Source organism: Lepidothrix coronata, unplaced genomic scaffold, assembly GCF_001604755.1.
Source record: "Lepidothrix coronata isolate B3197 unplaced genomic scaffold, Lepidothrix_coronata-1.0 Scaffold44, whole genome shotgun sequence".
NCBI classification, from domain to species: domain Eukaryota; kingdom Metazoa; phylum Chordata; class Aves; order Passeriformes; family Pipridae; genus Lepidothrix; species Lepidothrix coronata.
In genome coordinates this window covers 724,385-741,031 of record NW_016690224.1, presented here as the reverse complement: position 1 = coordinate 741,031, position 16,647 = coordinate 724,385, and the positions used below count along the sequence as shown (strand labels likewise).

General features: G+C 46.7%; 1 protein-coding gene across 1 annotated transcript in view; it reads right to left on the bottom strand.

Annotated features, from left to right (window-relative positions):
* SETD1B (SET domain containing 1B) overlaps positions 1–16,647 on the bottom strand; it is a 51,463-nt gene that overhangs the window by 32,872 nt on the left and 1,944 nt on the right. The window contains exons 2-6 of the mRNA XM_017813933.1: positions 16,388–16,542; positions 15,881–15,979; positions 15,116–15,386; positions 11,885–11,997; positions 8,044–9,225 (exon numbers count right to left, since the gene is read on the bottom strand). Of these exons, the coding sequence (XP_017669422.1) occupies positions 8,044–9,225; positions 11,885–11,997; positions 15,116–15,386; positions 15,881–15,979; positions 16,388–16,542 (1,820 nt within the window). The remainder of the gene's footprint in view (positions 1–8,043; positions 9,226–11,884; positions 11,998–15,115; positions 15,387–15,880; positions 15,980–16,387; positions 16,543–16,647) is intronic.

Here is a 16,647-nt window from a genome sequence, read left to right as displayed (position 1 = left end):
AAAAAAATGGATGTAAGACAGCAACTCCCACTCCACACCACCCACAAAAGCAGCAGATATCCAATCCCTTGATCAGGCCAGCAAAAGGCCCAGGAAAAACAAAACCCCATCTGTTCTTCACCATCCTTAGCCCTCTTCTTCCCAAGGCTCTGTGCCATTGCACTCATTGACACAGGGAATCTGGGCAGTGGCGAGCCTGAGGACATTCCACCTTGAACAGCTGAAGGTGCAAGCAAGGAGGAAAGACAGGAAGGACTGGGGAGACCATCTTTGCTTCTCTTCTTCCTCCCCTCCTCACCATCTCAGAGCCTTTTTCCTAACTATGTCCCTGACTTACTGCCTGATATGGAGAGAGAAAGAGATTGGGCAAAGCACAGGTGAGCTGGTCAAAGGTGTGTGATAATTGCACCTGGTAAACAGTTGTCAGCTCCCCACAAACACAGACTCCAAACACTCCAAACAGTCCGGAGCAGCCGGCGACTCCAAACGCCGCTGAAAAGCGACGAAGTCGAAACACCCAAGTTCTGACGAGGGAAAACTGGAAGTTGAGCCCCAGTTCTCTGACCCTTTTGCAACCAACCCTCCCAACCAAAGAACTGCTGCCAGCCCCGTGCTGGAGCAGTTTCGGTTCCCCCCGGGCTGTGCTGCGCAGGCTCACGGTGCCCTCCGTGCACAGAGCGATTGCCGGAGCCCAAGCCACCAACAACTTCCTTTACTCAAACTGCTCCTGAAGCAACACTTTTGCAACAGCCCGAGGAGCAAACCTATTCCACCTACTGCAACCTGGAGAGAAATGAGAAACCCAATTTGCTGTCTTGCTATTTTATGTATTTATATATCTTGACCTCACAAGGCCCATCTGCACCACTGGAAACGTATGGGGGCAGATATTGACTTTATTTCAGTGCTATGCAAATAAAAAAACATTTTAAAATACTTTTTTTTCCCTTTACCATTTCTTTTTTGGTTTTTGCTTTTTTTTAAATACTTTGTTTTTAGGAGTACAAAATCTGAGCTATCTTTCATGCCCATGATGAATGGGTATTTCCAAAAGCAAGTACTGCAAATTTCACAATAAATCCTGAGACAGCAGTAACACGTCTGGGTCAAAGGAGCCCTTGTGGGCAGGTACATGACGTGCAGAGTTAACGAACTCAGGAGTTTCATGTTGAGTTTTGCCCCGTCTTCAGTAGGTACAAACAAGTACCCCAAACTGAAAATTAAAATTAATAGAAGGGGGGGGTGGCAAAGTCACAGGACTCAAAATCGGTGCAATATGGAAAAAACATTCTACTGATGAACTGCATCTATTTAGAGGACTCCAGGAAAGGCACCAGCCAGCAGAAATTTGAATAAGCACTCGTCTGCTCAGTGCTCTGTGTCAGACACAGACACATATAGAACACAGCGGCTGCTCCGGCTTCTTCAAAACCAGACCCAGAAATTAGTGCTGTTCTGGCGGCTGCCAGCACAATATGTTAACAGCAATTATCTTCTCAATATTTCTGCTGATTACCTAACACACTGGCACGTTTTCTCAGTGTCACTGCATGTTGCAACACACGTCGCCATCCAGCAACTTGTCTGCGTTCCCTTGGTCACTTTTCACAACCATCAGATGCGAAACACAACTGGAATGACAATGGGTTGGAGAAACTGTGAGGAAAACGTGTCACTTCAATGTGAGGCTTCACAGCCTGCATTTATGACATCTGAACATTCAATACCGTCACTGCTAAAACCTGAGTGCTGGAAAGAATAGGAAGAACTCTGCAAGCAGCAAAAGGAAGATGGCAAGGGTTCTCTAACTGTGGATGGTGTGTAGAGCTCTCAGATTTGCAGATATTATTGCACCCTCAGCTATATGCTATGGTTAAACAGTGTAATTTGGATCTAAGTTTCCAGTGCAGCAGAGCATCTACAGATTACACAAACACAAACCACGCAGTGCTCTGCCTATTAACAAGCAATTCAAGTGTACACAACCAGCCCACCAGGAACTGAAAACTTACAGAAAGTCACTGGTGGCAAAACAGAAGGAACTGAGGTAGTGGTGAGAGCATTGTCAGCAACAGTGATTTATAAAAAGGAATGGCAATGTCATTTCTATCAGGTATGCAAAATGCAAAAGCCTCAAAGCCTTGGCCTGGTGTGAAAGAACCACTCAGCCTCCCAACCACAGCCCGCTTTCTATTTTTCAGTTACACTCCAGAGCATTTCACCATTTTCAGCTCTGTTATCAACAAGAGACATGTTCTCTCACTCTACTGAAGTTGTTAAGTATCCAAAAAAAACAAACCAAAAACAGCCAAATATTTTTCCGTTCAGGTTTTCCCCCTCCCAACAAGCAGACATGTATGAGTGGGTGTATCACTAGGAACACCAGGGGAATCCTGTGCAATCCTGCTCTGAAAAAGTGACTTTAAAACTACTGCTTCCTCAACTGAACACATTTGGCTGGTCAAGCCCTCTGTTCTGCTAACCACTGTGCAAGCACTCCAAGAATCAAATCTGAGCCAAATTCAAAAAGTCAAAAGTGAAACAAGTTAGCAAACACAACAGACTTCTCTACTTTCTACAAATTTTTGCAGGAGCAGCAGGCTGTCGTGTGGTAAATGAACCACTGTACATGCAGTGCACAATGCAGCATGTGGTAAATGAACCACTGTACATGCATGTGGTAAATGAAACACTGTACATGCAATGCACAATGCAGCATGTGGTAAATGAAACACTGTACATGCAATGCACAATGCAGCAGCCCCTGCCTGGGATCTTCCAGTATCAGCTCTGAAAAAAAAAGTAAGATAACAATACCTTGCACTTCCACTGCTTCGGGAGCCTCGATGTCCTTACCTTGGCCAGGTTATATGGGAACTGACCCTCAGCCCCAAGCAACCCAGAAAGACACAGGGCTGCAGTCCTGCCCCAGTCTGCTCCCTCCTCTGGACACAGGGGCTGAACAGATCTCTGAGCTCTCAAAGGGGCCAGTGTCAGTGTAGTGTCACATTTAAATCACCTTTTGAGGGATTTGTGTGCCGTCTTTCTTTTCTGAACAAGCTTAAACTCTGTAAGATCCCCTGAAGTCCCCGTGGCTTCTTGCTGCTGCTGTGCAGTGGGTCAGGAAGGGCAGAGCTGAACCCACAGCTTAAGTAGTCCACTCTCATTTTAATTTCACGGGTTGAGCATGGCTAGTGTAATTCACATGTAAAACCACAGCAGTCATCCAAATCTCTGCTGCCTGGGCATTGGCTGGCTGCATTGCTGGAAAGTCATGGTCATAACATACACCTATTTTTTGAGTTTCCATTAGGAACCGGTTCTGTCAGGCATGATTGCATTCACAAGAGCTCAGGAGGCAGGAAAATTTGAAAAAGTGTTTATGAGACTGGGCATAAATCACAGCTCTCAGGATTTTCTCCCTTCTTCAATTAAAAAACTACATTGAGAGCAACCATTCGCCACATCTACTCCCCCCATCTCCCTCCAGGAATGATGAATCCCACTCCAGCTGTAAATTGGATCCCAGGTGTACCCATATATATTATACATACATAACAGCTACTTATGGGCATAAGGGTTCTTGCACAGTTACTGTGGAAACGAAGGTATCAAATTTCCTGGCTCTTAAGGCTCTACCTTCACAACCTTAATGTGCATTTACCTTGAATAAATCACTTATGCACCATCCAGCCCAGAAACATCCCTCAGAAGGGTGTGACTGCGTTCATCCTTAGGAGGCTCCATGTAACCCATCACCAAGGTCCCAGGAACACAGGGTTGCCTCTGACCCACACAACCCATGGGTGAAAGCAGGGTATAGGACAAGAACATCCTTCTGCAGGCACAGACAGATGTGTTCCTGCCCAGCTGAGCTCCAAGGGGCACAGACCACTCCTGGGGCAACCACTGCAGGCACTGCTGGCAGCGAAACCCCCGGCAGCTCCTCTCGCTGCCCGATGGCACTGGGGCACTGGTTTGTCTCACAAGTGTTCGTGACAACTAAAGGTTGAATTTGGCCCTGCAGGAATCATTTACCAGCTACTGAAATACTGCCCAGTCTGGATGGGGGTGCAGCAGCAAGGAGCCACACAAGACACGAGGCAGTGTCTTGAGGAGAATGTCATCACATCCTGCTAAGGCTCCGGAGGACAATGTGACACTTCAACATAAATTTCTTCCAGTTCTGGCCGTGACCACACAAGAACCCAAAGATACTTTTACACCAAGTGCAAATTCAGCCCAGATGTAACCTCAGGGACTTCAGCAGAGCTTCCTGTAGGGCTGAGCCTGACCTACGTCGTCTGTGTGTAAGCCCAGCTCAGAAATTCTCCCTGGGTAACTGTGAGAGGACCCTGCATCTGCACAGCTTGTCACAGGGATGCTGACACTGTCCTGCAAGAGGCACCTCAGCACCCAGCATGGCATTAAAAGCATTCACAACAGCCGGGTGAGACAGCTGGTGACAGCAGTGGCTTTCGGGGTCTCCAGGGCTGCTGTGCACTGTGTGACTTTCAGTTCACTCCCCAACCCATCTGCTAAAATTCACAGCAAACAGTAGAACTGCTCTTGCCTCATTCACATTTCAGGATCTTCGTTTTTATGATGATCTTTGGCGTTTTCAAGGCACTCTTCCCTCCACAGTAACTCAGTGCTTAGCCAAACTACCAGGAAGACGAGAGACTGCTGATACCTCAATTAAAAAGTACTTTCGTACTTATACATCTAGAAGAATACCATTGTCAACCATACAGTCTTCCTATTACATGCTGGCTATGCACACAAACTGATACATTCATAAGCTGAAACATGAAAGACATCATCAATATACAACAAAGTGACTCGCTGCAATCCTGTCACCCTCCCCAGCACAAAGGCAGGGCCTCTTCCTGTCACAAGCCAAGCCAAAACAAGACCTGGCTCAGATGGGATGTCAAAACGTCAAACTGTATGTACTTAATCTTTGCACTTCTGAAACAGCCAAGATCCTGTGAAAAGAAATTATTACAGTTCTTTCCTTTTTACCTTTTCAAGCACACAGGAAGGTAAGTTTGGACATTGCTACCCTCAAAAATTTCCTGATATCACAATGCAGCTCAACTTTTTTTCTTTCCTTTTTTTTCTTTGCCATCTTCTAGTTTCTTGAAAAAGCCCTCTCTGCCCTGTCTTCCTGGCTGGCAGGTTGTGCTGTTTGGAAATGATCCTTTTCCTCCCCTCACTTCGTACTGCCCACATCCCACTCAGTTCCACACTTTGGCCTTTTCCCTTGGCTAAGCTTAGCAGGACTTTCTCTGCAGACCTTAATCACTGCTCCCAGATTAGTTGGGGTAGGTGTTGCAGACAGATGCACGGCCCTTCCTCTCCCACACCCAAGCTCCCTGCCAAACTCTGGCTTAGGAGTATCATACCGGATCTTGAAATCAAGCTCTGGGGTCTTGCATGATAAATCAGAGCAATTGCTGGGGCTGGGCTGTACCTCCTTTACTCATGGCAAGTCGGGGGGGAGCAATTTGCCTGACGATTTGACAGCACTTCACCTACAGACCAGATGTTACTGTATTAGCAAAAATCATGCTTGTTTGATGGGAAACAGGATGAGGTCCTCAGGAAAAACTTCCCTGCAACTCTGCTGGCATCCTTATGAATCCTGAGATTTTCCCAGCTAGAGCACCCGCCCAAAAGAGCTGGCCTGGGGCTGCTCCGACCCCTGAAGAGCCAAATATGAAGTAAATAAGAAGTTCAAACTCTCTGCCCTTTATTGCTTCCTTATGATACTTAATGAGCCTTTCCTACACTAATATGTCATTCCTGCTCCACTCCCCAAGCCACACAGTCACTAGAAATATTTGGGTCTGCCTTCCCTCTGTTTTGCTGGAGGATTCTCTGAAGGACTGGAGTTGAATAGTGGTATCACAATAGGCTGAAGCCGGAGGTTTAGCTTTCCAGCCCTTAGACAGACTCAATGCCCCTCTCTAACTCAGTTGGAAAGCTGCAGCTCAAATTTCAGCCTATGTTAAGTCACTGTTCAGCTCTGCTCCTTCAGCAAGAGAGAGGAAAGCCAGCAGAGCCTTTTTCTAAAGCAAAAAAACTGTGGGGGAGAAGGACAGGGGAAGGAAGCAAAAACACATGGAGATTGTTTTTTGTGCATCACAAGGAGCAATGAAAGACACAGGCAACTTTTCAAACATGCCAGAATAGTTTAGTGTGATTTGTAACCAAGAGGAGGTTTGAATAAACAGCTCAAACATCAAACATCAACTTTTTTGGAGGGGGAGGAGATAGTTAAGGCAGCAGTGACCTGCATGGAGACCCTGCTATCACCCTTCTGACTTCTGCAGAGGATTGACACATTTACATCATTTTGTATCACAGAACCATCGATGTGAACTACTGACACCAGCATCTCATTAAGGAGAAACAAAGACTTAACAAGGGCTTCAACATCAGCATGCTGCTGCCCCACATCACAGCCCACAACATCCCACCCCAGCCAGTCCCCCAACGCCAGTGTCCGCTACAGAAAGTGCCTGACCCCACACACCACCCTGGCATCCACCCACCTTCCTAAACACACTAAGAATTGGCTGCAACCCACTTGCACGAGAGCAAGGACAGCAAATACAAACCCAGAAAGGCAGGAGATGAGGCAGGTCTTCCTCATTGTTTTTCAGGCAAACCAAGAGTATCCCCTCTCACGCCTGCCAGACCAAGCTCAAGGAATCAAAACTCCATTCCTAATTAACACATCATCAGGCCCCACGGGCCAGGGACTTGCCTCCCAAGAGGGGAGCCTGGGCCAGCCCCAGTGATGAATGAGAACTCAAGCAGCTGAATTGTTTCAAACGCTAAACTGGCAACTGCAAGGACAAGAAGGTTTGGAAAGGCCCGCAGAAAAAACAAAATATCCAGCGCGGTCACACTGTTTTCACTGTGTAGCACCGAGACCTGCACTCTGTTACTGCTGCAGAGCTTTCCCTCCAGTCTCTGCAAAGCCCACAGCTACAAGAGTAGCTCCTCCTCTCCCAAAATGCAGCTGCTTCTCGGGTGAAAACCTCATAACTGCAAACCACTGGAGGGAAATCTATTCTGCCAGCTTAACCCCGGCAAACTTTCATGAGTAAATTAAATTGATGTACCATGCTCGGGACATTTACACGAGACCAGCCCTCTTGACTGCAGCGTTCTTGTACAGCAGGGACAGCAGTTTCATTCCCTTGCATGACCATTATAAACACTGAGGAGAAAGGGCCTGGCATTTGCAAAGATCTGTATTTTGACTGTTCCTTGACACAGCAGAATAGGACCCACATGTCCACTGCAGTGATAGTCACATTTGTTGCAAAAGACCTCCCAAACAGACAGGCCATGCAACATAATTCCTCTGTCTGCTGGCACCACTCCACACTGTTCCGCTCTCGCTCTTCTTTCAGCCACAAATGCCCCAGCAGAGGCAGCGAGCTCTGCTCTATTATTGGAAGACTCAGTGGAGCACATCCCCCACAAGTCAACTACCTCCCCCTTCCAAACGAGCAAAGGGAGTATTAAAACCCAGCAACTGTCTCCCGTTTGAACCAGATGGCAGAAATAGCTGGAGAGCTTTCAAACATCGTATACACTCAATACTTCAGTGCAACATGAAAGTCCCGTTAAGCAAGAGTGTGGCTACATACACACTCCTGCTCAGGGACCACAGCAATGGCAGAAAGTGCTCCATTAACTCCTCTAGTGGCTTAAGTGTCTGTCAACACTCAGGACATTCACACAGCGTGAGCACTGGCCAAACTTTGGTGGCTTGTGCAGTCCTTGAGCTCTCCTGAAGCTATAAATTGCAGCAGGCTGACATTATAAACATGGAAAGCTGGAGATTGGCAAGTTAAGACCATCACTCTGTGTCACATCTAACTCGTTTCCAGCTGCCTTGAGTAAAAGGAAGAGCCACCAGAAACCTCATGCTCTGAAGACACAAAGACGAGCACAATCCCCTGCCCTGTCCAGCTCCAGGGGCAAGCACGGAGCTCCACAACTCAGTTCCAGCTCACTCACCTCGTCCATTTTTTCTGACGTTGGAGTCTGGTCACCAGGCACCATCTCTTTAGCCTCCGAGGTCTCGGTTTTGGAGGTCCTGCCCAGCTGATCACTGGGAGTCATGCTGGCCTCCGATGTCCCCCGGGAATTCTGACTCAGAGAAGCTGTCCCAGGGATGGGCTCGTCGTCGTCGGAGTCAGGTAACGGCGTTGGGCTGATGTCCTCCAAGCCCGTGCTGGAAGGGCGTGAGGAAGGCGTCTGCCCCCTGAAACCAGGCTGAGAGTTTGAACCGTACGGTGTGATGGGAGAGAGCTGGGAAGAAGAGGAGGAAATAGGGCTACCTTCCATTCGGACCTCGTTATCCGAGTCATGCTCGTTAAGAAAGGGTAACTTTGTTCTCTGCTCTTTCAAGAGCATCTCAATCCTTGAGTCTAAACTGTTATGCTGCATTTCAGACTCCATGGTGGGGGTGCCAGGGGTCTCGCTCCTCTCTGGAGTCTGAGAGAAGGATGCTGTGCTCGGTTCAGGAACAGAGTTCGAGTCGGGCAAGGGCGGAGGCTCCTCTGGTTTCTCCTTCACTGGGACAAAATCGATGCTAGGGGCAGCACTGCTTTCCACAACCATCTCAGTGGGAGGGGGCGCGGGTCTCCGGTACTCTGTTTCCCTGGAAGTTTGGGGAAACTGCTGCTCGTCAGATTGGGGAAATACAGCTGGTGGTTGGTAGGGAGAGAAGGCAGATTTGTAGCTCGAAGAACTAGAGTGGCTCAGGGGAGGAGTGTGAGAGAACTGAACTGGCTCCTGCTGATGGGATTTGTACGTACTGAACTGATGCTCCGTGCCTCGGAACACGCCCGCCGAGTTGTGCACGTAGTGATGTTGATGTCCCGGGCGGCGGTTGTAGGCATCCGTAAATTTTGTTTCGTGTCTCCTGGGTTTGTACCCACTGTCCTGCCCAAAATGGTACACAGGCGTTGTCTGACGGCTGGAATAGGTGGAATCCTGGGAAAACGGCGTCCCTAACCGTGGGGTGTGAGGTGTTCCTTGGGACTGCGGGGTGAATTGGCTGTACGAGTTCGGGGTGTCTTGCCGACAGCTGGAATAGGCTGTGTCGTGGGAGAAGGGCGTGCTGCTGTTTGGGGTAACAGAGGAGCCCGTGGAAGAAAGGTTACTGTCTTTCAGGCGCTTCAGGGAATCCGTCAACTGTGAAAACAGAACAGAGAAAAGCACCTAAACACACACTTTTACAGAGATATTTGTCTAATCCGTTTGGTTTTCAGAGGAGTTGAGTACCCGAGAGTTCGCAGTGATTTCCACGACCAAAAAATAAATAGGTTACAGAGTCCCTGAAAACACAAACCATTATCCATTATTAACAGTTCCCTTTGATTTAAAAGAAAAAGGCAAGCAAAGAGGAACTTGTCTGCAAGAGGAGGAAGAAGAAAGCAGACAGTTTTCCTCATAAGCTACACCCAAGTGCATCAGGTGAACAGGAGACTTGCACACCACTTTTATCTGAAAGAGTTTCAATTTCTATCAACTATGTAAGGCTTGTCTAAATTGCATATAGGAAAGAAAATTTAAAAAGTCTGAGATGTGAGATTACCAATTTATCTTTTTTTGTGAACAAATCAAAACATACAAAGCAGCAAACTGCCAGCCTGCAGCCAAACCTCTGCAGCAGAGCTGCCCCACCAGCCTCTCTCCCAAACATTCATCTATAACAAGGGAGAAGGCTACACATATAAAAGGCATAAAAAGTTCTCAACTGCCAAAAGCACCTTTTTAAAGCCCTTCCTGAAGATGAATGCTCAGGTAGAGCACTACTGACTATGGCATTTGAAACTGAAACCCTACAAACCTACAGAGCAGCCAAGTCATTGCTCTGCAACTCACTCCACAGGCACGTTCAGGGGGTTTCTAGGAGCAGCCCTGCTCCAACTCAGACTCTGCTGAGTCATAACAGTGCCACACTAATCATCAGCTCCGGAATCAATTTTCCATAATGCAAAGCAGGAGCTCAGTGAGAATCCCCCTGGTAGCAAGAGAGGCAGGACTGAGCTCCAGCTCCCCAAAATCACATCAGGACAGCAAACTGGTGAGGCTACAGGCTGGCTGCTCCTCTCTCAAGCACAGGCAGGTAGAGACACCTGTAAAATGACCTGCGTGGAACATGCCAGCAGCAAACTCAAGCTGAGCCCTCACCTGCCTGCTATGCTCACACACGTCTCACCCACTCAACAGTGTGCACTTGCTCTTGGTGTGACCCCCTAGAGACCATGACCACATGGACATCAGGAAAGTTTCTTCCTCAACTGTTCTAAAACCCACGGCAAGGAGCAGGAAGCACGTGGCTGGTTCTTGACAACAACCACATCTCTGCACCTTTGGTGTAGACTGTCTTTCAGTGGGGTTTGTACATGACCTAGAGGCAGGGACTGCAGAACTGTCAGGTCTTTGCTGCTCTGCATGAGGGGGAAGGCAATTGTCAGGAGTATTTTACTAAACTACAACAGCAAATAAGTTTGTTGGTGGATTCTAGTGTCAAAAACATGATGCAAAACAGCTGAAGTTACCCACAAAGCAATAATTTTGGTGATAATTGGGAAAAAAATCAATTCGGGATAATAATATAATACAAAAACACAGCATCTAGAGAAACAATCTAAAAGATAATTACAGCAGGGACTACTTTGGGGGATACCATCAATTTGCTGCTAACCCTGAAAAAGGAGTAAGAACAAATCTGTCTATTTTTATTTGAGATATGGAACCAGCAGAAATGAGCAGCCAGGCCCTGCTCATAGCAGGGCTCCCAGCAAAATCATTACTTGCCTCCCTCCTGCCTTTAAAAGCACCTTGCTGGGAGGTAAGGAAGAACCAACCTCTTCATGATTTTATTAAAAAGATACTGAGATTTCGCCTTGGTGATGTTGGGATGGTTGGTGGGAGAAGAGGAGAAATTTATTTTTTCAGATCAATGGAATTTCCATGTTCAAGGTATAGCTCTCACCTGTCCTGAGAATGCCTGATCTCAGAATTAATGAAATCGTGACATTTTAAGAGCACAGAGAAGTAGAGAAAAGAAATCCCTGCCAAATCTCTTTCAAATTTGATGTCTTAAAGTGGGTTCTTAAGTCACAATGAGGAGCCAAAGTACATTTAGACAAGTCAAAGAGGCTGACAACTTCACACAAACAGGCTTCCCTTCCCCCTCGCCCTCTCATCCCAGTGGGGATTGCAGGGAAGCAGGTAATCGTACGAAGCCATGCAGAGAATTGTGCCCTAAATATCGAGGGACCCCTGGAAGCCCTCAGGAATTCTGCCCACTGCTTTTATTAACAGCTGATTCCAGCAACTAATTAAGATTCTGGAAAATTGATGCCACTATTGAAGCTCAGTCCCCTTCCACCTTTTAGCCTTTAAGCAAGGCTGAAGTCCGTGAGCGCTGAGATTACACACCACAGACACCAGGCCAAATGTACCACTGTAAATCATTCCCCTGACTTCAAGGGAATAATCTCATCTCAGGGACAGATCTGATCCAGTCCTAACTGCAGGAATTTCTGATGTTAATAGGGCACATTCTGTCGGTTTTGGAGGCATTTTTCACTCAGAAAGACAAAAAGCACTTCCCGTGCTATGGAGACACAGATCAGCCACATGCTCTGATTCAGAGGTACATTTGCTATGGCAATTATGAGCAAGTTATATTTAAATGTGAATTAGCAACATCCACTGGAACTATGGCAAGACAGGAAAAAGAAGCTAAATTAAAAGTGTTAAAATGCTAACTTTAATGTTTGGAGTTTTCTAGAAAGTTATTCTTAAAAAAAAAAAATAAAAAGCCAAGCACTCCTACCTGGAGAGCTTCACTCCCAGTTGGGGACACGTCCTGTTCGGTGCCTACAGGGAGGGTCTGAGGAGTGTAAAGACCATTAACCAGCAGTTCATAGAATCGCATGCGGGTCTCACCTGCACAGACCACAATGTGAGAGTTGATTAAACAGGAATAATACAGTCTTGGTGAAAATACACATTCTTGACACCCACGTGACCCTGCTACCGCTCCCAGCCCGCTGCATCCGTGCAAGAGAGGAGCAGTTATCACCTCTGAGCTCCCAGGGATCATTTTTAAATAATCTGCTGGGCAAGAGAAGTCAGACACTCCCTTCTCCAGCCAAGACAAGGAGGCTTCTAAATCCTTTTTCCTCTTCTCAGCCTGCTTGGCAGCTCTGCTCCTTACCATGCTCTCTGGAGCGCAGCCGTTTCCCTCCTCTCCAAAGTGCCAAGCAAATAGCTTGCAGATTTGAGAAGTGAAACTCTCACCCAAGGGAGAAGCCTCTGCCAACACCCAGAGCCTCTTCAGAAAGCTCTCCCTGCACACCTTGCTCGTAGAAACTGCCTGTTACTCATGCAAACACGGTGCATGGGAATGCTGAGGACAAAACCGTTAACGCTGCCTTTCCAAAACACGCCAATTAATCCTTTTCCCCCCCCATAATTTAAGGAATACTCAGTAACATCCTTAGAAGAACAAAGCCAGAGAAGCAAACTGTCCCATACAGTGTTACTGACCCTCAGCCTTTTCATTCCCAAAGTCTACAAAGACCCAGTTTCTTAATGCTGAATTTTTCGTTACTACAAAAACTTAATCCTACTTATTCTGCAGTCTGTAAGAAATCTGTCATCAGCTTCAAAGGCAACAGAATCAAACCCTGAAACTGTCTGAATTTTGCTCTGAAAGATAAAGAATACATAGAAAAATGGACAGACCCAGCACCTGAGCCCAGAAAATGAATTCAGGCAATATCTCCCCAAAACCAGGACTACTTTCATGCAGAAGTCCTGTAGGATTAAACCTCAAACTCCCTTTGAATCACCCCATAAAATCCAAAAGCAAAGCACCCCTTAGCACAATTCTATGTAGTGAAAGACTTACTTATTTTGAACAAATGCTGCAGATGAGGTTATTTGGGTATCAAATCTCATTTCACAAAAGTCCTGAGCCATCCTCAACTACATAAACTGTTCTAGCTCAACTGAAGTCGTGATAAAATAGATCTTTTCACTGCAAGAGCTTGAAGATATGCTTGAAATATTAACACACACCGCCTACACATAACACAATGCCGTGTATATAGAAGTGTTAGGCTTATTTTCATTGGTTTTTGAAAAAATATACAGTAATTGTTACAAAGTTTCATAATTCTTTCTGAATCCCCAATATAATGCAGGAAAAGTTACAGTTTCAAAGAGGTTTATGAATGTGAAATGAGTTCTATCTATTTCTCTAAAACAGGCAATTATTAATTGTGTCCAGCCCATAAATGGATAAACTGAGGCAAAGAAGTTGCTCTAAACAAGCCTGTCTTAGATGAGGAGACTGGATTTATTAGTTTCAGATTCCCAGGCCTATGCTCATTCCAGACAGATAAAAATGACACTTTCACTCCTAATATTTATTTTTCTACACTATGAAAATAAAGGTTTTAACCAACCTTTCCTTCTCTTGAAGAGTGAAATACTAGAAAGAAATGTTAAAACCGATATATATATTTTAAGTATGCCCTAACCTGCTAATGCTATTTTAGGAATTCCATTTTTACTTGATTCTGACAGATTATAGCACACTGACAGTCCTACTCTTTTAGAATGAAAGAGAAGCAACTGTGGGAAAAAAATACATTAGAAGCATAAAGCTGGCAAAAAAAACCTCCCAGAAATGCAATCTGAAAACAGACTTCAGTGTTTTCTCCCAGGAAACAGAAGACTAAACCCCCCTCATTTTCCTGATGTGCTGCAAACTTTCTGGAACAGCTGCCTGGTCAAGACTTGCAGAGTAGTTTATAAATGGAGAACAAGGAGGAAGGTGGTACAATCAGCTTGTTTAAAATTACTCTCATTAAGACATCCACCGCTTATGAGCCAGCTTTAGCTTACATTAGTAAATCTGCAGATGGTTAATTTGCTCTTAAATGTGATTTTTACCTTCAAATTTAAAAGCAGGGGAAGGAGCCTGTCTGTAAAAATTAATGATACTAGAATTTCAAAGTATACACATGTAAGGTCAAGCTCACAACAGAAAATATTATACCACTACTGTGATTTCTCTTCTAACAGTGGTCAGTAATGTCAACAAACATCCTGTTCTAGTCTATCACATGTGGCACACCGACTGCTGTGCTGGTCTTGCACTAAACTGTTGAAACCTTTTAGTACAGAACAAAAATAACAGCATTTTTAAGAAAATGGTGTTAGCAATGTCCTCTTCCCAAGAAGGAGTGCAGCAAGTCAGTTTTAAACTAGAAATGCCACCTTTAGAAGGAAGAAGTACAAGCAGCAACAGATCTACACCTCCTCAGCTTTAGATATTTTATAAAATTCAGGCAGATTTTAGCAAAGCCCTTCCCTAACACACTTGGAGGAGAGAGAACAGACTAAACACAATGCCTTCACACTTCCAGAAACTTTATTGGGCTCCCGAGGGCTCGGGTGTGAGGTCGGGAGCTGGTTACTCCAGGACAGGGAGTTCCTGTCGCTTTAAGAGCCAGTCTCACACTTACACACTCGCACACCCTGACAAGTGCTGCGTGTGCACTCTGCTGCCCCAGCCTCCAGTGTGCTCTAAGTATCAATGAAATGCCAGGCACGCAGAGGACAGCACCCAGCCCTGCTGCCGCTGCCAGAACCCAGAGATTCGGGTCCCAGGATCCACCAGGACTTGCCCAAAAAGCCCAAGTTTGCAAAAGGCGGGTGTCCCGGGGTCCGGCAGCCCCGGCAGGTGGCCAAGAGGGGCCAGCCTGGGGCAGGGAGATGGGGGACATGGGAGAGCAGGGAGCGGGGACAGGGACGGGCAGGGGACAGGCAGAATGGCAGCATTTTGCAAATTACAGGGCTGTCTCTTAGCAACAGACAACACATTTGGCTCCACGTGACTCGCCCAGGCCCCAGACACCAGACCCGCTGCAGGCTCCCATCGTATTTTTAATCACCAGGTTCCTACCCTCTGCAACAGCCTCCGTGGTGGAAGTAGGATGGTCAAGGGCTCTGTAAACCCCAAAACGCGTGAGGCCGGAATGTGCCCCCTCACCTTTCGTATCCAGCTCCACGTGAATGATGTTGCCCATGACAGAGGTGTTGTGAAGGTGCTGGACAGCCTCCCGGGCACCCTTGACAGTGGCAAAGATGACTTTGGCAATGCCCAGGTGCTTCTTGTTCTTGGGGTTGTAGAGAATCTCCACCTCTTCCACTTCTCCGTATTTCTTGCACATGTCGGCCAAAAAGTTTTCGCGGATGTTGTCGTTCAGCTTGGCAAAGGTGACCTGCTTGGGAGGCACTGGCCCCACGTAAAATTCATCAATCTGGAACGGGCACAAGGTGGGGAGCGATACAAACAATCATCATTGTTTAATGAGCGTGGGGGAGGGCCTAAGGATGGCACGGGAGGGAGAGGGTTAAAACATCCTGCAAACTTTGGGGGGGAAAAAACCGCTTCTGAGGCTCTGGGATGAAGCTCAGAGAGAGCAGAGGCTCTGCTGCCGCAGCCATTCATTGGAACCGGCTCCTTTCTGGGCTACAAAGATGTATTTTGAGCAGCACTGTGAGTGGAGAGCCCCCTTCCACCGACCCCTGCCCAAAAAGCCCCAGCTCCAAAACCTTCAAGTGATCTCGTTAGACAGATGCATTGATTTCTCGTTATCCTTATAGAAGAGGATTATTGTTAAACAGTTTGCTAAATAACAATGTTAACAGGAATATGACTGTCATTTAAATGGTCCATTAAACTATTTGGAACTGAGGCTTCACTACCAGATAAACAAGAATACAGAGCTAAAACCAAAATTCGGGGCAGTACCTTGAATTTGGGGACAGACAGCTCCAACTCCTTAGTTTTGGTCCATATTCGCCCTATTCTGGGATCCCTGACACAATCCACAGGAGCAATTCCCGAGTTCTAGGAGGAGGAGGAGGAGAGAAAACACAGAAACAACAATAATAAGGCTTGAAATTTAAGACACAAATAAAAGAAAAAATAAACCCCAAGGAAGCACGGGCTGTCTCATGGGAAGGGGAAAGCGCACACACACACACGTGTCAAATTGCAATACTGCTGGGAAATGCACACAGATTGGAAACACAGGAAAAAGCCGCAGGTTTGGGCTCCTGACAGTTGAATACACAGTGTCAGGTGGCGGTAACTTTGGTGGCTGTGCGTGTGCCCCCAAGACCCCCCTCCCACACACGGCGGGGATTACCACGACCCGGAGGGACCCCCAACCCCCAAAACGCCGGTAACACGGAGCCGGGGGGGGGCGGGGGGAGACACAACACAGTGAGGGAAACCCGGGAGCCCCCCACTCACAGGCATGCTGAAATGTTGCCCATCGTAACGGTAGAGTTTGTGCTGTCCTTTTTTCAGAGCCGGGTCAATAATCAACTTGTAACTTCTCCAATGGTGATTTCTTTTCTCGACAGAAGTGCTGGCTTGTGTGCTGTTCTCCATTCCGTTGATCCAACCTGGACGGGAGGGGGGGGGAGAGAGAGGAAGGGGGAATGAGAAAAGAGAGAAAAAAAATCACACGGAAAACCATAAAGTTAAAAAAAATATTTAACAAAGACCTC